Source organism: Gopherus flavomarginatus, chromosome 2 (assembly GCF_025201925.1).
Source record: "Gopherus flavomarginatus isolate rGopFla2 chromosome 2, rGopFla2.mat.asm, whole genome shotgun sequence".
Lineage (NCBI taxonomy): Eukaryota > Metazoa > Chordata > Testudines > Testudinidae > Gopherus > Gopherus flavomarginatus.
The window spans coordinates 91,350,980-91,373,874 of NC_066618.1; the positions used below are offsets into that span (position 1 = coordinate 91,350,980).

General features: G+C 40.5%; 1 protein-coding gene across 7 annotated transcripts in view; it reads left to right on the forward strand.

Annotated features, from left to right (window-relative positions):
• Window positions 1-22,895, forward strand: part of BBS9 (Bardet-Biedl syndrome 9) — a 487,370-nt gene that overhangs the window by 338,126 nt on the left and 126,349 nt on the right. For 2 of the 7 annotated variants that reach the window (XM_050937934.1, XM_050937936.1), the window contains one exon: window positions 14,133-14,192. The exons of the other annotated variants lie outside the window; for them this stretch is intronic. In XM_050937934.1, the coding sequence (XP_050793891.1) occupies window positions 14,133-14,137 (5 nt within the window). In that variant the 3' untranslated portion in view covers window positions 14,138-14,192. Of the gene's footprint in view, window positions 1-14,132; window positions 14,193-22,895 lie in introns of those variants that run through there. 7 annotated transcript variants of the gene reach the window in all.

A 22,895-nucleotide genomic window follows, 5' to 3' on the forward strand; every position in this document is an offset into this window, starting at 1 on the left:
GGTTTTGCAACTGAGGGAGGGAAAGGGTGATGGGTCATTGATGGTGGCCTGGAGAGTGAACCTGCTCCGTATTTACCTGGCAGTGGCGGCTCCAGTCCTGTGGGGCTGGGCCCAACTCCAAACTCTGGGTACTGCAATGTGGTTCACAGGGTCACAGTGCCATTTAAGTTTGGCCCAACCAGCTCTCTGTCTTGATGGAGGGGGACTGAGCCAAATTTGAGTGAGTTGCATTGCAAAATGGTGAATGGGTTCACAGCACCTTTGCACTCTGTGCACCATGTTGCAATGCCTGGAGTGGGCAGCTGGGCCAAGCCTCACGGGACAGGAGCCATTCCTGCCAAGTAAGTGCAAGGAAGGCTCGTTCTCCAATCCTGTGTGAAAATTCATGTTGTACACATCCTTTTGTCGGGTTTCAAAGGGATAACCGTATTCGTCTGTATCAGCAAAAACAGCTAGGAGTCCTTGTAGCACCTTAGAGACTAGTAAATTTATTTGTGCTTAAGCTTTCGTGGCCTAAAACTCACTCCATCAGATGCATGGAGTGGAAAATACAGTAGGCAGGTATAAATATACAGCACATGAAAAGATGGGAATTGACACCATCAAATTAGGCCTGAATAAGGAGTGGCAGGGTTGCTACAAAAAGTAATTTCCCTCTGCTGATACTCACACCTTCTTGTCAACTGTTTGAAATGGGCCACCTTGATTGCACTGGCCTCATTAGCACTACAAAAGTGATTTTTCACTCCCTTGGTATTTACTCCTCCTTGTCAACTATTGAGAATAGGCCAGTTCCACCTTTATTGAATTAGCTTGTTAACACTGACCCCCCACCTAGTAAGGCAACTCCCATCTTTTCATGCGCTGTGTATTTATACCTGCCTACTGTATTTTCCACTCTGTGCATCTGATGAAGTGGGTTTTAGCCCATGAAAGCTTATGTCCAAATAAATTTGTTAGTCTCTAAGGTACCACAAGGACTCCTCGTTGTTTCTCCTTTGGTCAGTTATAGGATAGGCTTGGAAAGGAACACATGCACCTTAAAGCTGCCAGCAGGGATGGTCACCCTCTCTATTAGCTCCTCTACTGCCAAGGCTGGCTCCAGGCACCAGCCAAGCAAGCTCGTGCTTAGGGCTGCAGATTCTACGGGATGGCATTCTGCCCAATCCTAGGGCGGCACGGCCGCTTTTTTTTTTTTTTTTTGGTTCGCTGAACCGTCCACCCTGTAGGGGGCGGCGGTGGCACAGAGGAGGGGAGCGCCCTGGAGCAAACTCGGCAGGGCAGCCCGCGTTCTTCTCTCCCAGCTGACCAGAGTGGTGCAGAGCCCTCCCAGCAGGCGGTGCAGCAGTTGGGGCCACGTGGCGAGCACCCGCTGAAGCACTGACCACCCACCTTCTCTCTCTCCCACCGCTCCCTCCCTCTTCTCTCCACTAGCTGGGGCATGTCTGCAGCACAGGGAGTCCCCCTGCACCCTGGCTCCGTGCTTTTCCCTGCTTTGCAGCTCCGGCTGTGCGGTGTTTTGTTTTGTTTTTCCCCTGTATTGCCGCTTCAGCCACGCTGGTTTTTTTTTGTTTTTTTGCTTGGGGTGGCAAAAAAGCCAGAGCCGGCCCTATCTACTGCTACTGCTGTAGTTTGAGGAAGATGCACTTTCCAGTGAGTGGTTTTTGCTTTGGATATGTGCAAGAATGATCAATGAAACGTTTTACAGCCAGTGCCTTTTCCTTTACTGTGCTGGTTTTTAGTGCCTTTCCTCCAAACTTTGTTTTTGTCTTGTTTTCTTTTTGCCCTCTTTCATTTTCTTATTTAAAGTGAATTAAACTCTTGCTAGGCTCACGAAGAACTTGGTGCAAAAGCAATTTAATTTCAGGGAGAGGTTTTCACATATTCTAGAAGATAATAGGACAGACTTATATGAATCTTAAGTCTCAGACTTTCAGTCAGCCCTCATTGTGTAATATTTCTTTATGAGAGTTATTGGATGAGCTGCTGACTGTGGTTTGTAGATTCCAAATGTATGCCTGGTAAAAGAGTATATTTGAGTGTAGCTAATGCTCTTGATGCAGGTGCTATTTGAAGAGTAAAATCATCATACACAGATACAGCATCTGAGAAAGAAATAAACAGACACATTATGATTGTAGTCATCAAGACACTAGCTTGACAAATAAGTTTACTGTTTTCTATTTATGTCAGCACAACATGTTGCTTTATGAAAGACTTTTAACAGCACACTTTGAACAGAAAGGACCTGATCGTCTTTTCTCACTAGTGTAAATCAGTAGTAACTCCACAGAAGTCAGCATAATTACCTTTAAAAAAGCAGCGTGAACCAGGTCATCTTTATCTCCTGACCAGCCATTCAGGATTTTTCAACATTCTGAAGCAGATTTGTTGAGTGTCATCTCATGCAGCTGTTTAAATGTTCACGTGTGGTAAGGGTTTTTTTCCCACTCATTGCAGAAAATTTCTCCAAAACTGAACCTTCTCTGAAATATTTTAATCTAATCAACAAAATACAAATATTACACTCAGATTTTAGGGCCAGATTGTCCTACTCATATTCTGATTGGTAAGTACTATTCCTGGTAAGGACGGGACAGATGTGGCCAATCATTTGCATTTTGTTGTTATATAAAAATATTTAACTGGAACTACTCAGAAGAGTAAGTATGACTCTCAACCCCAGTGAGAGTCATAAAATCAAACCCTAAATTAATACTTCTATCCAAAACTTCAGAGTTTGTACTTGCTACTGTGCTACCACAGTTTCTAGTTAAATAACTGTATTTTTCCCTCATGAAAATATTTAGATGACTTAAAGATTAAATTCCAAGTTCTTATTAGGTATGTTTAGATTTTGTAAAATAAATCTCATTTCTCTCAGACCTAGACCAGTTTCAGAATTTATTGTTATGGACTGGAATAGATTTTTAAATCTCTCTTTAATTTGAAGCATCTGGCTTATTACTTCTGATTAAACACACAGACAACTATAACAAAATAATGATAAGCTTGAGACATAAAACCCATAAATCAAAGACATTCTGGGCCTTATTTTCAAAGTAGCCTCCTAAATTGCACTCAGCAAATATGCAAGTACAGTAATTTGTATGCCTGTTTACACACAGTGTCAGTTTTTATCCACATAAATGCAGGGTAATGTTCGTGCAGATTCTGTGGATGCAATTTAAGAGTCTCTTTCAAATTTGCCCTTCTAAACAAAGATTGCTTTGGACCTTCAGTTTTCCTTGCTGTGCCTGGAGAAGACAAATGAAATTACAGTACATGGCCCCAATTCAGCAAGATAGTTATTCACATGCCCAGCTGTAAGCGTGTTTGTAGTCCTAATGTCTTCAGTGGAACTACTGACACACATAAATTTAGGCACATGCTTAAGTGCTTTCCTGAATCGTCGCTTCTCCAAGTATCTAGCACAGTATGATGCTGCAGTCCCCAGGACGATTCATTACAAAGTGACAGTACAGGATGAAATTTTGTACCGAGGATGTCATGTATTTGAGTTCTAAAAAGGATTATCCTGAAGCATTAGCTTTTGTGAAAAATAGCTGGAGAGCAGGAAGCTTGAGGATAAATTCATGTGTCTGCTTGCCAACTGTCCAGACCCTCTATTGATTTACATTCTGCAGCTCCTTACTGGTGTATGTTACCTAAAAACACTGAAAGAGGCAGACTGTGAGGATACTTAAAAATCTGCTCTCAAGATTATTTTAGTATACTGTATAACAAAGATCTCCTTATTTATAAAAAGATTGATCTATAAAGATTTCAGTATTGGCTATACATTTAGATTTTTGTTATATATTTGTCTAATAAATCAACTGAGCTAAACTCTGAGCTGATGACATTTCACATGGCAGAGAGAAGGATCCATAAAGGCCTTACAGCAAGCAGCTCAACTGGAGTGCCCCTACTATTGCCATTATCATTGCCATCATAGCTGCTACAATAGGTATTGAGTGTATTTGAGATTTTTACCACGGATGCACATAGGATAATTTTCAGTGTATGTAGGTCTGTGGTTAATTTGTTCAGATTAGAAAGCATATTTAGAAGTACAGGAATCAGTCACATCACAGTGCTGCATTATATGTCAGATGGAATAGAAGGAAAGATTTGCTTAACCTGGAGAGCACTTTGGAAAAATGTACTTGCTGTCCAGGATAGTGTGCCATGTCTATAATGAGTTGGAACTTTTCAAAACAGTCAGTTTAATGAACGTGTATTCTTAGGTTGTATGGCATGTGACCCCATTTTAAAAGATGATAGCCACAGTTTTTAAACGTAGGTTTTCTAAAGTTAAACTACTAAATTCATGTTTCAGTTCCTTTAAAAAAAGGCCTGATTTCAAAGGTACTGAGGACCTGTAGCCTCCTTGACTTCATTCTTGAAAATTATTGAGGACTGTAACTGCTGTAACCCCATTGAAGTCAGCAGAAGGATGAATTAAAGCTCTGATTGCATTAGTTCAGTCTAGAAGCATTTTGAGGAGTGAATTTGAACAGGATGGATTTTGTTTGAGTTAATCAGGTGTCTCAAATTAGGATTAGAACAAATCAGGCACTAAATGCTGAGACCTGGGGTGACTCAGGTAAATGACAGCTCCATGAAGAAAGACTTAACCTTTTTAAAAGCCCACTTACAGATTTCCCACTGATGCAGTACCATGAGACTAAATCCTTTTCTTCTCAGTGTGGAGGTTCCTCTGTAAAGGAATAGATAGCAAGAGCCTGCAGCTGAGTCCACCTGATACTTTGAAATGGTTAAACTTAATTGTTTCCACAAGAAAAGGTGCAAAGAGAATCACTGGGCTACAAAATGACTATTGCCATGAGTGGTGTTGAAGACTTATGGGAGTTTTCTTTATCCCAAAGTCTGCTTTCCTAAGGAGCAGCACAGTTTAAAATATTATTGTTATAATTCCTTCATTAAATCAAGACCAACTGAACTGCGGTTTCATTTTTGGTTGAAGCTTCTGCATACATTTCCTGGGAAACATGATTGATGAAAATGAAAGAAATCCCATCTATGTCCCAGATCTTGCAGACTCAAGAGTTTTTTGGCTCATACATTATCTATGGTTCTTTCATGGGTAAAAATCAAGTTAATTACCTTCCCAGAATCTGTGATTTTTTTTTTCAGAACGTTCCCTTTTTGAATATGAGATATATACTTATGGAGTCTCCCACAAATTCAATCCTTTTTAGTGACTGCCAAGGAGACAAGAAGAACAGTAAGTTCTTTGAGTCATTACACAAATCAGTTCTGCTTCAGGGGTGTATGTGCCCAGTGCACTGTTGTCAGAGATTTTTCCCACAGTTCCCTTGGGGCAGTGCATTTACCCTCTGCTGCCTTGCACAGCTGTGCAACAGTATAAATGGCAGAGCCGCCTCTTATATCTCTCAGTTCCTTCTTACTTCCCGTGACCGTTGTTGGAGTGTTCTATCTTGTTACTGCAGGTTTTCCCTTCTTTTACATTTGCATCTAGTTGGTACTCATTAGTAGCTAATAGTTTGAGTGTTAGTATAGTTTTAGTAGTAGATTTCTTTTGTCAGAGTACTTCTTTTGCACTCTTCGGTTGCCACTGTTTGCGTACTTGTACCCAGTACCAGTGCATACCTCAATCACCAGGCTTCAGGCCCTTTGATGCCTGTAAGAAGCCAATACCAGTTAGTGATCCACAGTTCAGGTTCCTGAAGTGCCAAAGAGAGGCTCATGTCCAGGGTCGGCTCCAGGGTTTTTGCCACCTCAAGCAGCAAAAAGCAAAAAAAAAAAAGCCGCGATTGCGATCTGCAGCTCTACCTCCGCCGCTTCAGTCTTTGGCAGCAATTTGGCGGCTGGTCCTTCGCTCTGAGAGGGAGTGAGGGACCCCCACTGAATTGCCATCGAAGACCCAGACGTACAGCTCCTCTCCTTTGGCCGCCCCAAACAACTTTTAACTAAGAACAAAACAGGACCGTGAGGTCAGATTAAAAACACATTCTGATGGAGGCAGCGCTGCACCCACCCTCAGAGTCTCCCCGTTCAGCACATTATGGTGCTTCAGTCAGGAGTGTTCTTCCTGTTTTGGTGGACTTTCAATGCTGGTTTCTCGCTCCATTGCTGAGGAAGAGGCACTGGAAGAAGGCATCAAAGGATTCGGTACCTTGGAGATCAAAGTCTCCAGCACTGAAGTTCAGCAAACATGTGGCAAGGAGGGCAGAGGGCACTGGAGCCCAAAGTACTCCTGAATACAGAGTTCTCCACAGGCAGTGTCTTCAACTTGGGTGCTGGTAGCAGTCTGTGAGACTAACCGCTAAGATGGAATCAGCTAGTTCAACAGAGAAGTCTTCATGGGCTCAGCAGCAACAAACCACTAAGACCTGTTATCAGCATATGCTGCAGCACGCAACCTGTTGAGTCTCTCGGTACCGGTTTTGCTGGTGGTCCAAGCATCATCTTGCCCAGTACTCACAATTGCTAGTCAAGATTTGCCATTTGCTATATAGCTCAGCATCTGGTACTGATGCCCTCTTCTCTGGGCTTGCAGCACTAATCCCTGGCGCCAACAGAAGCAGCTCCTCCTGGGTTGGAGGAATCTGGTTCTAAAACAGAGTTGGAAGTTGGCTTGTACGTGTTGCAGACACGTCACGTTAGCCATTGCTTCCTGCCAACCAGTTACCACTCCAGTATCCAGCAGAAGTTCCATCTTGGCTGTCTGGGAAAGACCCTTGGCCAGGAAGGAATTGGGCTCTAGGACAATACCAGTGGTGAACTTCATCTAGTAGAGGATGACATCAGCCCCATCAAGAGCAGCAGGATGCCAATTCTAGTACTGGGCTCGGTACCAAATAGGAGCAGTCTGCTCTGGTGAACTCCTCCATGGAAGAATTAGAGGAGGCTCCACCTGAGCCAGCCTTGGCTTCCTCTTCCTCATTGTCCCGTGAGGCAGTAGTGTCAGAAAGTTCCTAACCTTTGCTGGACAACTATAGGGCCCACCAGGACCTTTGGAAGAGGATGGTCTCCACTTTAGATATTCAGGTGAAGGAGGTTCAAGCAAGATCTGACAGACTGGTTGATATCTTGGCTTCTGTGGGGCCTTCTCAAGTAGCACTCCTCATTAATGAGGCTATTCTGGAGCCTACTAATGTGCTGTGGCAAACTCCATCTTTCATCCCATCTACGGCAAAAAGAACTGAACAAAGACATTATGTTCACTCATAGGGCTTTGAACATTTTGAGCGTTGCTGGGACTGCTATGATTTTAACCTCTGGGCTAAATGTATGAACAAATTGCCAGTGGAGGCGAGACTGGAGTTCTTCCCTACAGTATATGAGGGAAAGTTAGTAGCCAGGATCTTGCTTCAAGATGCTGGGATGCTGCAGACTGCATGACTAGAGCCACGACATTGGTCATTACAATGCACAGATGTTCCTGGCCCCAGACATCGGGTCTTTCTCATGAGTTCCAATAAAATATCCAAGATCATCTTTTTGAGGGGCCGTCGCTGTTCTCAGAACAGACCAATGACAAGTTGCATCTGCTGAAAGACTCTAGGTATACACACAGATCTTTGGGCATTTATACCCTTGCCCCAAAGAAGAAACAGTTGTATCCTCCAGCAGCCACATTGGTATACTTCATTTATGCCCTTTCACCAGGACTAGTCTAGAAAGAAAAGTAAAAGTTATAGGAGGAGACCATCCCGTCCTACTGCTTCAGTGTCTGCCAGTTTGCTCAAACAGCCTGGGAACTCCAAGCAGCCATTTTAACATCTATGTAATGGACAGCTTACCCGTGTCCAGTTTGCCAGCTACTCACACTCTGGTTTCTCTTACAGGCTGTCTCACTTCCTCAGTGCTTGGACCCTCAATCACCACAGACCAGTGGATTCTAAGCACTGTGGAACTGGGATAAATCCTTCAGTTTATTCCTGCTCCCCCATTGCCAACCCCCCTTTCCCAGTCCCTATTCAGGGATCACTCTTACAAGGAAGTTCTTTTTCGGGAGGTTCATTCTCTCCTGCAGTTGGAAGCTGTAGAAGAGGTGCCTCTGCTTTGCAGAGAGAAGGCATTTTATTTTTGCTATGTTCTGATCCCAACAGCGAAAGGACACCACAGCCTATACTAGCCTTTTGGCAGCTCAGTAGACACCTGGAGAAAATAAAGTTTTGATTGGTCATCTTGGCTTCAAGTATTCCTTCCCTGGATCCCTATTGGGACAACTGGTTGGTGAGAGGCCATTCAAAGGTGCTGACCAGTGTGACCATTATTCAGTCCACCTTCAGAAAGCTAGGATTGCTCATCAACAAGGAAAAATCAGTTCTATCACTTGTACAAAGCATAAAGTTCATAGGAGCGCTCTTGGACTCTATGGAAGCTAAGACCTTCCTCGGTCAGGCTCGGTTCTAGACAATTATGGCTATTTCTTTAGACCTGAAGGCTCAACAGTAGGGAGTTGCCCCAGACTTCTGGGACACATGCCTGAAGGAGGTTGAGTGGCTATGCCCTTCATACTATCACACAGCAGCATGAGGCAGCAGAGAACGCATGCACCACCAGCAGTATCACTCAGGGAAAAATCTCCGACAACAGTGCACTGGATGTGCACACACCTGAAGTGGAATGGACGTGTATAACACATCTTGAACAATAGTCGCGGAACTGTACCGTATTTCACTTTTATGTGGTGATTCAGGAGAAACCTCATATATTGTCTACCTTGAGAAAATGAAGCAAGATGGACAGGTTGTGGATACGAAATCTTCACCTTTCCCCATCAATGTTGTTAGCAGAGATGGGCCTGAATTAAGACCCAGTCTTAGAACATTGGGATGTTTGGAATCTAATCCAAATGTTATGGAGTGACTGAATCTTTACATTCAATAGAAAAAATAAAATAATATTTACATAAGTAACCATTTCTATATGAGGATTAATAGGAGCATTCTGAAAATTGTTTGCAAATCACTGGAGACAGAAAAATGAGAATGTTGGACTCAAAGAAACTGAGAACATGATAGGCCAAGCCAAAGCTCACTGATGTCTATGGAAAAACTTCCATTGATATCAGTTGGATTTGGATCTGGCCCTATATGAGAGAGCAACAATGTGGACGATAGAAGAAATGTTGTACATGACAAAGAGAGGATGAGAGGAAAGAAGATGCTTTTCAAAATAAAAAAAGGAAATTAATAAGAAAGAAAATGTTATGAGTTAGGGTTAGAGGAGGCCAGGCATAGAAAAAGAGAAAAGAGGACAAAGAAATGGAAGAAGGTAAAAAAAGGAAGAAAAGACTTTTAGGTTAGTTAGTTAGGTTATTTTGAGTTTTTTTTATTGCAGTTCCCTGGCAGACATCCCATATATCTGTATGTTTGTGTAAAGGGATGGATTGGCTATGAACACTTTTTGGTAATATTTATTTATTCAAACTGTTACTAAATTACAGTAGAAGAGTAGCCATCCAATGCTCTGGGTGAATACGACAATTTCAATATACACTAATAAAATTCCTAGCTTCTGGGCTCTATAGACACATTATTAGAGAAAAAAGACCAAAGATTAACCTAAAAGTCACCAGAATGCCTATCAAACTTTGCAGCCAAAGAGAGTTTAGTGATTGCCAGGGGTGCAGTTTGTTTCCTGAACTGATCTTTTGAAAAGCATTTTTGAACAATGACAACCGTGTATGGACCCTAACATAAACTTGGTGGGCAGAAGGAGGAAGTGGCTGCCTACAAGCTTTATCCCATATCTGTTTATGTTAAATGATTAATTTAGGAGAAGATATTCAAAAATACAAACTGGCACCCAACTTAGGCCCCATTGAATCTTTGAAAATCTTCACTTTAAGTTTTAGGAAATCCTAAAATTCATTTGGCCTAACCAGAAGTTATGGGCTTGATGCAGTATTAACTGGGTGAAATTCTATGGCCTGTGTTATGTAGGAGGTCAAACAAGATGATCACAACTGTCCTTTCTGGTTTTAATATCTATCAGTCTCACCAACCTTCCTAGAATCCTGACACTGGTTCTTGTGTGTAAAAGTGTGATTATGGTGGACAGGCGTTGGTTAAGTTTAGAATAGGGCTGGAAAACCGCTTTACAGGCATACCACAAAATGCCGAGGCTGCCTCTGTATCTTGTCAACATTGGCCACTGTACATGTACACAAATAGAGAATAACTAAATCCTTAGGAAATGTTTGCTGGAAAAAATGATATTGTGCAGGTGCTGTAGCTTATTTTCCAAAATAACTTCTTTCAGAAATCATGTTTTTTTTCCCAGATTCCCACATTATGAGCTAATAGCTTAAAATATTTATTTTTAAAATCCATTTTTGAAGTATGAGATTGCACAAAGGCACCTGAAACTACTAAAATCTATTCCACTTCTGCAAGGACTGAGCATGCTACCTCTGAAAAATAAGAGATTTGAATGGAAATATTGACTGTCTCTCAAACAATTATTAGCATGCCTGAGAATGAGGAAGCATGTTCCCACATGCTCATTGTTGGAGTGGATTATTGAAATTGTGAATAGGTTTTCCACTTCATTTTGTAGGGAATCATCAGTGCCATTAAAAAAGCCAAACTGAGCACTGTCACTACAGCTTTGTGATTACATCATCAAGGAATTGACAGCAGTAATATTGGGAATGATACTTCCAGAGCATGAGATCTTTGGTGAGTATTACTGTGAATGATGTGGAAACATTTCCAAAGTGCAATCTAGGGTTTCAACAATTATTTCCTTTAACTATTGGGAATACAAGATTGCAATTTGAAAATGTACTGCAGCACTGCAGTACTACTGTCCATGGCTTTCATGACTAGGCAACAGGATTCCCATTGCTATACAGTGGATGCTATATTGCTATATCCTTGGAGTCAGAGGAGGACACTGAAAAGCTGTTTCATATGTTCTCTACAGCAGCAATTGTTTCTTATACAATTAATAACACTGAATCCCTATCACCTGAGGCAGTGATCTTATCAGACCTCATAAACAGAGTAGGGCTACTACTTGGATGGGAGATAACTTAAAGCTTGAGGTGCTTTCGGGAATTGATACTGAGTCAGGCTTGAAATAATGTCCCAGCATACCCACAAGATGTGAGGTGATAGTATAGCACTGGTGTTGCCCTCTTTCCAAGGAGATTTAAATTCTAAGGTCCTGACTATCTGTGGTTGTTAAAAATTCTCAGGTATCTTGGAAGGCAGGGAGGATTCTGACTTACAGTTACCGTTAGCTAAGGTATTCACTTGCTGTTCTTAATCAAGGTTATACTGCTCATGGTTGCTCTTAAGCAGTTATTACACTTCTCTCCAAATATGGTTCTACTTTGTGTGCAATGTGATATATAATTTTTACATGGTTCTGAGATGTCTGTGAAGTACTTTGGAGTCCTTCTTGCAGGAGTGCTTTATGGGCTTTATGACTACAAGATTATCCTGCTTTGGTCAGTTCTTAAAGCAGTATTTTCCAAGATGTGGGACAGAACCAAATGACAGCCTGGATGCTGTGTGCACAGACAGACCTTTCTGTTGTGCTATGGAGTCTCCTATCTCTCTCTCTTTTTTTTTAATGAAAAACAAGAAGTAAACCTGTAAGTGTTAGGGTAGTGGGAAAAAACCTATCACAGCATGACCTGAGTGCAGCTGATTCAGAGAGGTCTCCCTGAGTTTGCAGAAAGCCGGAAACTATAGCTCTGAAGTGTGAACAGCTCCATTCATTTCACGGGTGCTAACTGAGATGCCAATGACAATACTTTAGAAGTCAATGTTGTTAACTATTTCACTGCTCATCAAAACATGTAAGAAGAGAGAGGAAATATATTACGAAGATCTAAACCAAAATTTCTGAAAGTAGGGGGGATTGGAGGATAGCTGAAAGACTAGCCAGGAGTGTGCAAAAGATATATACATTCAGATGTGTAGGCCATTAACAACATATGGTGAGGTTGCACTGGGTGCATGCATGACTCACTTCAGTTTCCTGACACAGGGCTCAACTTTCAGAAGTTTGGGAAACACTTACAGAAAAAAAAAAAAGGACATTTTAAATAGCAGACCAAAGTAAAGGATCAGTGTCTGCATTAATGTTCTAACTAGCCTTATGCTAACTCCCAAGCTGCAAATGAGCAATAAATGGGGAGCTGTGCTACCCCGTGAAAGCACAATTACTTTTCTCATGCACAAGTTAATTACAGCTCAGATGCCTTACATAAGAAGGTGAACACGTCCAGGTACAAGAACCATATATTGCTTAGCCTACTACTTTTTAAAAATAAGTATGGTCAAAAGTTTCTTGTTGCATCAGATAATCTTTCAACTTGATTTTATAGGTTGTATTTAGTAAAACAGCAAATAAAAGTGATTACTTGAGGCTGTTTAATCAAACATGAACCTTTAAATTCACAAAGCAAATTTAAACAGGTGACTGCACCCATTCAAGTCAACACCTTGCAGAATCAAAGCCATAGTGACTTAGTGTGAGCACTTAGAATAGAACCCAAGATGCTATTTCTATTTCTCTGCTCTGTCAGTTGTATACACATTAAACAGAAGCATAAAGTTGTGTTTATTGTGGACTGAATTTGTTACAGAATGAACCATTGCTGTAAATACAATGAGCCTGTTCTGTTTGTTTTTTTTTTCATGCCTTTATTTTTGCAGTCACAGCCACTTGTGACAGAACTAATTTATGCACTTCCCTGGCAATTTCTTGAAAGTGCAAAATTGTGGACACAGGCCCAATCCAGCAAAGCACTGTGACGAAGTTCCTCCTTTACCTCGGTGGGTCCTGCGCTTATTGGCGGATTTGCTCACCTCAGTGATCTTCCCCTCTGGTGGAACCTACAGTCTGGGTCAACTCCTCCTGTGTCTGATCAGGAGTTGCGAGGTTTTGGGGAAACCGGGGCCCGCCCTCTACTCCGGGTTCCAGCCCAGGGCCCTGTGGATTGCAGCTGTCTATAGTGTCTCGTGTAACAGCTGCATGACAGCTACAACTCTCTGGGCTACTTCCCCATGGCCTCCTCCAAACACCTTCTTTATCCTCACCACAGGACCTTCCTCCTGGTGTCTGATAATGCTTAATTGTCTGATAATTCCTCAATCCTCCAGTAGCACACTGTCTCAGGCCTCGTCCAGACTAGGGGAGGAAAATCGATCTTAGATACGCAACTTCAGCTACGTGAATAACGTAGCTGAAGTCGAATATCTAAGATCGAATTACTCACCCATCCAGACGGCGCGGGATTGATGTCCGCGGCTCTCCGTGTCGATTCCGGAACTCCGTTCGGGTTGATGGAGTTCTGGAATCGATGTAAGCGTTCTCGGGGATCGATATATCGCGTCTAGACTAGATGTGATATATCGATCCCCGAGCAATCGATTTTAACCCGCCGATACGGCGGGGTAGTCTGGACGTGGGCTCAGTCTCAGCTCCTTGCACCTCTTGTGCAAGGAGCTGAGACTCCAGCCCCTCACAGGTGCTTCCTCTCCTCTGGCTCCTCCCCGCCTGACTGGAGTGAGCTCCTTTTTAAACCCAGGTGCCCTGATTAGCCTGCCTTGATTGGCTACAGGTGTTCTAATCAATGTAGCTATCTCCATTGCCTTCTAGAAAGGTCTTAATTGGCCCCAGGTGCCTTGATTAACCTGGAGCAGCTGCCATTTGGTTACCATGGTACTAGGGATTTGTTTAGCCTGGGGCTAAAATACCTGTTCCTCAGTACTTTACTGTAGCCATCTGGCCTTGCCCCATCACACACTTAACACATGCATAACTAAACAGAGGTGTCATCTCACTGGATTCACAAGGGCATGGGGTGGGCAATCTGTAAACAGCCTTCGGTATTCCTAGAGTAACCTTGTTTCGTTTTTCCCCAAAAAACATTGATTGTAGGCCTCAAGAGAAACTCATGTTGGGCCAGCTGCTCCACCTATCCTCCGTAGCATTATGATACACACTCCAAATGAGGGATAGGTAGTGGCCCCCATCCCTGAGTCTGAACCAGTGCACAAGTGTCTTAAAGTAATGGCTCCAACATCTCTGGATTGTTAGCTTTTGGATAACAAGACATGAATTATGTTTTGGTTAGTCCATGGTCTCTATAATAATTTTTTTTCTGGCAGGGTAACAGACATTTGAGTGTGGACTGAAAATCAATCTGGAATGGTCTGGGATTAAATTACTGCTTATTGTTTTCTGATTCCCTTTGTAAAAAGGACATTGTAGCTCAGCTGCCTACAATGTAATACAATAAAGTAAAAAAAAAAAAAAATAAAATCTTAAACTGCATTTGGTTTCCAGAATTTTGCTGAAACAGTTATTGACTTAAAATAACCTGTCACATCCAGTGTTTCATTAGTTTTTGCAGGATCACAAATACTTGCAATGTTAGCATTCAAATTAGTAGATTCCAGCATGGCAGGACTGTCTTATAAATAGAACTTTCAACGTAATGGCAAACTTAAAAATACAGAATATTGACACCAAAAGCAATGTAGAGTGCCAGCAATTATCTGTATTGCCTGTTCTGACATGGAGATACATGTGCTTAAGTGCTGTTTGTCCTACTAGTTAGTTTCTGTTTGGGGTTGATCCTGAATTGAAGCTGTGATCTTGTGGGCATTGCGTCATGTTATGTATTTATTGTCACATAAAGGATTGCGATACAACAAGGATTGTGATGGCAACTTTTTTTATTTATTTATTTACGAGAGGGGTGGGTACTGCATTGCATCTGTAGCCTATGCTCATTATGCACACCATGGGATCCTTGCATCTTTTCATTCTCCGTCATAAGCACCTTATGTCCCACTCTTGCATCCCCTTGTATTTCCGAGTCTCCCTGCAACTCCCACATTCCCTCCCTCATGCCAGGAACTCTCTGTATCCCCATTCCTCCCTCCCTCCATACTGGGGTCCCCCATTGTCCCCCCCTGTGCAAATGGCCTCCGATACCTCCTTCCCTTCCATGTAGGGTGACCAGATGTCCCGATTTTATAGGGACAGTCCTGATTTTGGGGTCTTTTTCTTATATAGGCTCCTATTACTCCCCCACCCCCATGTTGATTTTTCACACTTGCTGTCTGGTCACCCTACCCCTCAGACAAATTTCAAGAGTTCTATGTGTCCTCCATTCTCCCCCTCCCTATGCCAGGGGGCTCTGTATGCCCTGCCCTGTGTATGTGCAAAGTTAAGTTTGAAGTCCTAAACATGAGTATTTGCACCAGAAATCTGATTCTAGAAGTCACAGGTTGCAACCACAGAACAGAAACACTACCAGATAACCGATCCAAATCATAGCCAACACAACTCAAATTTCAAATATTGAATACTCACAACATGCAGCTGGCTCACAAACAATCTATAGACCAGGAGTTTATTCTCAGAAATTATTCTGCAAATAATTTCAAGTCGTGAAAAAGCAGCTCACAGACAATTCATAAAAGTATCTGATATATTCCATGCAATGAATTATCTTGACTACATTTTGTCTCAGTCTATAGCTCTGAAACTCTCTGGATGTCTTCCATCTAGACTCTTGGTTCTCAAAGGTGAGGATTAAAGATTCTTTTCCCAACAGCTTTTCTTTGACTTCCAGGTCACTACTAAACTTTCAGTTGTGGATTCACTCATTTTAAAAGGCCTTTTCCAACATGCTTCCCACTGATACCTGCCCCTGGAATTCTGGGAGAGACAACCTCCTTGAGCCCTGTTTTGAATGTCAGCAACGTGACTGCTGTACGTTGTAACTTTGTCTCTTGCAGCTAGTAAATATTTATTTCCTGTTCTGGGATTTTTTCCTCATGGCTTTCTCTTTCTTTCATTTCTAAAATGGTGAAAGATTCTCCTGACTCCCTGAAAGTAGGTGTTTTTAAAGTGCTGACCTGCCCCAGCCTCCCCAGAAGAAATGGAAAGTAGACTGTAATTCTTATGACATTTGTTTCAGTGTTCCAATGCCCTTTCAGATTTGTGGACTTGATGTTTGCTTGCTTGATTTTAGCATACGGGCAGTGTTTTGTTATCAACTATAACAACAGAAATCCTTGTTGGTTATTTTTACTGTAAACAAGATAGATTTAAGAAACGACTAACATACCTGCAGTAATGTCTGTTGCCTGACTTTGCCACAGGAAAGAGTCTTCGGGGAGGCCACTTTTGGCAGGCACTCCCAAATTTGGAGTTAGGATCATGGTGAGAGAGATCCCTGGGGGTCTGCTCTCTTCCTGTAGAAATGTAGAATGTGCTTTCCTGTAAAAATATACACAGGCATTTCCCAGCACAAAAGATCTGCCCCCTCACTTTGCTTTCGTCCCTCCCTCAAAAAAAGTCTGTGCTGCTCATGTCTGCTCTCCTCCTCCTGTGAGGCTTACCACATGTTTGCTTCTGCCATCCTATTAGACACTTCAATTGCTCCCTTTAATTCTTTCTGCTACAAGACAGACCATTTCCTTGACAAGAAAAAAAAATGATGTCAAAAATAAAATAACTTTGATTTTGTGCTTCCAGCATTCCAGGTCTGACTAAAAGGAAGAGGAATGAATTTTATAATATTTTTGACTTTTTCTGAAAAGGTGGAAGACTATTGAGATAGAAACAGTATTTAGACCAGATTGCTTAGTATCTAGAGGCTATGATGATGGGTGCACTAAATATATCTAAGTTGGAAACACTCTGGGTAGGAATCTCCACTCACTGATTTTGTTCCTCCATCAAGTTAAGTGGAATTACTCCAGATTTATATCTGTATAAGTGAGATCAGAATCAGGCCCTCTGGCACCTAGTGGTTAGTAGGCCAAAAAGGATGAAGGTTAACCCTGTTTGTGCGCTTGTTTTCTCTACTTGATTTTGTTGTAAAATGAAATTTGGCAACTTGTTAGTCCATGAAATAGATAGAGAAAATAATAAAAATATTAGAAGATTTAGAAGGGTCAGACTAAATACTAAGGTACTCTGTGTGCATTTTCAATACTTCTGTCCTAAATAACAACAGAGCTTTGCCTGACAGCTCCTTAAGGGACTCTGTGGTGTCTCAGGTAAACAAGAGTTTAATAACATTTTATGAAACATTTTGCTTTTTTAAGTAATAAAGGAAATTATATTCAAATAACTATTTTTAGATATGGAAAGCCATGCAATTCAAATCTGCCCCAAATTTATGCCAGTCTGTGGGTTTTTTGTTTGTTTTTGTTTTTACCCCTAAGCAGTGTGAGTTAAAGCAGAGTCTCATGATTTACCTCAACTATCTGGTTCTCCCCCCTTGGTCTCAAGGTGATTTTTAAAATATATTTAATATGTAAGTGCACAGTGTTGATCAAGTACTTAAGAGGTCCTAATGGGAGCAGAATTTTAGGGCTGCCAAAAATTCATTGTGCTGCAAGGGCCATAAAAATGCAATTTATTTATGAATAAAAGGGATCAGATTATTCAAAGGAGAAGGGGACACTCAGTGAAGTTTGAATCTCCTTCCAGATTCTGTAAAACCTGTGCTAAGTGAAACATTTGCCACCTGAATGTATATTTAGCCAAGTATTTAGTTAAGTGTACACCACAATAAAGGAACTTGCATATACCTGTGTGTGTACAGTTTCTCTGCTTCTCATACCTCCATGATTTGAAATGCATAATTATCATTCTTTTTCTCCCTCTTCTCATTCTACTGATCTCACAGCAGTGGAATGTATGAATGAAGAGAGGCTGCCAATATCTTAAATTTCATTCATTGAAACTTTAAATAAAAAGGTCTTATTAAATTATAAACATTTTTAATCTTCTCTGGAATGAAACTCCAAGCTATTCTAGAGACAATTTATACTTGAGTATTTTGAATTTATGTAAATAGCTTTTCATTCTATATCTCAATCTGTTTGAGAATTATTTAGAATGATTTAAATTTACTTGGAATGTTTTTCCAGCAAATCAGGTTATTGACATAATCCATATTAGAATTAGAAAGAAAGAGACTTGTTCCTTTCTTTTTGAAGGCCCAGATCCTTCAATGTTCTACACACTTTCTGCAAGGAGGTGAGTATTGTCAACTTCTTTTGATTTCAGTGGGCCCAACAGGCTGAACTGTGGGTCCCTTTGAAATTAATGGAACTTTTGACATTGACTCCAGTGGGTCCAGGAATTAACCTATAGATAATAAATAGGTAGCTGAATCTTCTCTTATCTGAATTTTAAGGTGCATATTATTGTGGTATATAAGGACATGATCCAAGGCCACCGAAGTTAATAGAAGTCTTTTAACTGAATTTGATGGGCTTTGGATCAGGCCTAAGTATGTAACTGTTGGTGTCATCTAATTAACAAAAAACGTTGGTCAATTTTTCACTCTTTACCTCACTGAGATCATTTCACGTCATCATTATATCATGGAAGCAATAGGATGCGACACGAGGTAACATAAGCCAGCACTAAGGATATGGAGAAATAAGCCATCTTTTGAAGTGAGCTTTGTGATTATCAATCCTGATAATAGGACATATTCATATTTTTGCAAAAGACTAGCATGGATGAAATGCCAGATCGTCTCTGATGCTTTCAAACTTGACATACATTTCATTTCACTGATTAAAAATACACTTTCACTGACTTCATACAATAGTGCAATTCATATCAGAGAAGGAAAAAAACCAAAACTTTGTATTTAATCATTATACTTGTATTTAATGTGTACAACAAATCCACATGCAGCGGAGAAGTGTAGAAAAAATATGTTTTGACAGATTACATCTAATAAGAAAAATAATATACAGGATTTACATAACCATCATATAGCAATATTGCTTCTCTCCAATAACAAAGGAACTTGCAGATAAATGGACTATTGAGATTTGAGACTCAGATTTGGCATTTAGGAATGCACTTAAACAGAAAGAGAGCTCAAACGGGTCCAATTCAGACTTTAACAATTGGTGTCAGGAAAACATCCAGTTAATTGCAGGACTGAGGAACTAATGTTCTGTTACAGAAAATGTGGATCTGTAGGAATTTTTGATTCTACTGTACACCATAAAAAGGAGATTACACTCCTTTATTTAAAATAAAGAAAAACAGTATGCACCAAATTCAGGCCTTCTTTACATATGCTCACAAACTAATGCCAGTTAATACAACATTAATTTGGGCCTGCAGTCTGTCTAACCCTGGAGCTGCCTGCACACTCCTTACATAACCGTTTACAGAGAACACTCATGCGAGGAGCATGAGTAAAATGAATTGGGAATTAAGGGGCTACAGGTAGATGGGGTCGGGGGGTAGAGTTTGTTGAAAGATGATATTCACCTAAGAGTTTTGAAGGAACTCAAATGTGAAATTGCAGAGCTACTAATTGTGGTATGTAGCCTACCATTTAAATCAGGTTCTGTACCAGATCACTGGAGGATAGCTAATGTGAAGCCAATTTTTGGAAAAGGATCCTGAGGCGATCCTGGCAATTACAGACTGGTAAGCCTAACTTCAGTATCTGGCAAATTGATTGAAACTATAGTAAAGAACAGAATTATCAGACACATAGGTGAACACAATTTGTTGGAGGAAGAGTCAACCTGGTTTTTGTAAAGGGAAATCATGCTTCAGCAATCTACTAGAATTCTTTGAGGTGGACAAGGTGGATCCAGTGGATATAATGTACTTAGATTTTCAGAAAGCCTTTGACAAGGTCCCTCACATCTTAAGCAAAGTAAGCTGTCATGGGATAAAAGGAAAGGTCCTCTCATGGATCTGTACCTGGTTAAAAGATAGGAAATAAAGGGTAGGAATAAATGGTCAGTTTTCAGAATGGAGAGAGGTAAATAGTGGTGTTCCCTAGGGTCTGTACTTGGACCAGTATTGTTCAACGTATTCATACATGAGATCGGAAAAGGGGTAAACATTGAGGTGGCAAAATTTGCAGATGATGCAAAACTACTCAATTGGTGTCAGGAAAACAACCAGTTAACTGCAAGACTGAGGAACGAATGCTCTGTTACAGAAAATGTGGATCTGTAACTACTCAAGATAGTTAAGACCAAAGTAAACTACAAAGAGTTACAAAGGGATCTCACAAAACAGGGTGACTAGGCAACAAAATGGCAGATGAAATTCAATGTTGATAAATGCAAAGTAATGCACACTGGAAAACATAATTCCAACTGTACATATACAATGATGGGGACTAAATTAGCTGTTACCACTGAACAAAGAGATCTTGGAGTCTTTGTGGATAGGTCTCTGAAAACATCCACTCAATGTGCAGCAGCAGTCAAAAAAGCTAAGAGAATGTTGGGAATCGTTAGGGAAAGGCTAAATAATAAGACAGAAAATATCTTATTACCTCTATATAAATCCATGGTATGCCCACATCTTGAATGCTGCATGAGTGCTGTATAGTTAGCACTTAGAGGCTTCTGGATCTGCATAAATGTGAATCCTATGACTCTCTGGACCCTCTCCAGTTAACCTCCATCATGGTTTTTGCACTCATCTATGACAGAGTTGTCATAGAGACCATTTCCATAGTGCATAAGGGGTGCACAGGCTATACTACATGGCTTCTGCCCGTATTCCATATACATGCACTCTTTGTAACAAGTAAGTTGTGCTGAAGGCCTTGGACATGACCCCTCAAACCACAAGAGCATTTCACCCTATGATTCTACATATGAGTAACATACACACACAGTGTGTGTAAGCCCAGGTAGGATGTAGACCTGGTGTATCCTTATCTTAATTGTTCTTCTTTCTTACGCTCCTGCTGTCTTTTACTTTATACCTTTTTAGGCTAATCAGTGTTTTGTTGTGTTTTCTTCAAGCCTGATTTAAAGGAGCTTGTGCCTGTGGAGAAGGGGTAAGAGTGCAGCTATGTCTCTTTTTAGATTTATGCATCTACAAAGGACTGATTTAAACAACTTTTCTTTAAACAGGAATTATTTTAGAAGAAAGTGTTTCTTCAATGGCACTCTCCCTTGGACATTTGTCTGATAAGCAGAGTTCTTTGTCAAGAGAATGACATCTTCTTAACGCAAGGGCAGGCTCTCCTTTAACTCACTTTTTCCTTATCTGAAGTGGATGCTCAGTGGTTTTATGTTCTGTCATTTTATATTGAACGGTAAAAGGAGTTATGAAAACGATACTGAAACTGGAGGTTTCCAAGTGTAATTTCGTTGATTTTTATATATATTAAAGTAATCATTCTAGTTTATTCATTTAAAACATGTTCTTGGTATTTCCCAACAATACAGTTTATAAGCAGTTTATTGTGTTGAGGGTTGTGATAAAACTTGAGGTCTAAAGTAAAGGTTTGTTTTTTCGTATGCAGTTGTAGCTGGCTTGCATAGCTGATTATGGCCCTTACTCTACAAACACTTACCCACGGCAATAACTTTATGCATCCAAGAAGTTTGAAATCAAGGGACTACTCACATACATAAAGTTATTCAAAGCAGGTTGTGTCCTGGACTGGAACCTCAACTAGGACCTATTTAGGGTTTTTTAAAGATATCTTTATTTTCTCATAATTTTTGGATTTTAAACTTTGGTTATTTTTCAGTGAATGAAAGAGGTTATTTTCCATTTCTGGTGTGTGTGTGTGTGTGTGTGTGTGTGTATTTTAACCATTTTGTGTGTGTGTGTGTGTGTGTGTATTTTAACCATTTTGCAGCTGGAAAATAAAAACATTAACATTTTTTCTTCTCTAGTCTTCATAGTTTATTCTCTTAAACATGCACCATTGTTTGTTGGTTTTAATTTTGCTTTGTTGAAGAATTCAGATTTTTTTAATTGTCCAGGAAAGTAATGATTACAATAAGAACAAAACAAAAAAAATCGGGAAGAAATCTCTTTTTATACAGTTGTGCAGTGTAACTTTCTTTTAGCTCTAAACACAAAGACACTAACTGTGAGGTGGTCTATTTTGCACTGTTGCATTGATAAAATTAGCCTCTCTACATGAAATATTAGCTCTCTTGTATACATTTCCTCCTTACTACATTCAATTATCTTAATGCATGTTGTAAATGACGCTGATTCATGGGCTTAGTGCAGACAGAAGTTCAAAGACCTACATCAGGAAAAGATCCGGGAACCAAAAGAAAACCACCCCCAATTGACTCTATAATTAATTAACTTCACCATACAGCTTCATAGCTCTTACTTGACAGAAATTAGGGGGTTGGATAAAGAGAGATTTTTTTTTTCCTCTTATTCCTCTTCACATTGGACAGGTTTTGTGACTGCCTGTGTTGGGACTTGCAAAAAGACTAATTAAAGAATTCATGGGTTTATGGAATTGCTGGCTTGTAAGGAGAATATATTAATCTGTGCTAGGGGGAGGAAAAAGTAATTTAATAACTTAAAACCAAAGAGCAGGGGGTGGAAACCTCAATTAGAGTTACTATTTAATCTGATTTATAGATTAATTTGGCTCAGTTAGATCAGATTTGTGTCATTATAAAGCTATACAGCAGGAAAAAAATCATACTTGTTACTAGTATACATCCAATAGGTCCTTTTCATTTTGAATTATTTTATTTATTTGTTTCAAATTTCCTTCTAACGGAAAAGCAGCTGGGTAAAAAGATCTGTTGTTTTGCAAATTTTAAGGAAAGTGTAAGCAATTCTCCTTCTCCCCTGAGGGGGCTGCTTTTGAAAGACGGCTTCTAACTTTGTAGGAAGAATTTGCACCTGTGGTTTAATTGTACCCACCTTCTTTTGCTCCCTCAATTATTTGAGCAGACATAGTTTTGGATTTGGCCATTTAAACACCTGATGACACCTGCTGATCAGGTAGTTAAATGGCTAAACTCCATAATTTGCTCCTACAGGTGCAGGTGTAGAACTTCATGAGAGACTGTACTGAGGCCTATTTAAAATTTAGCACACAGTTTTCACTCCTCTCCCCTGCTTAC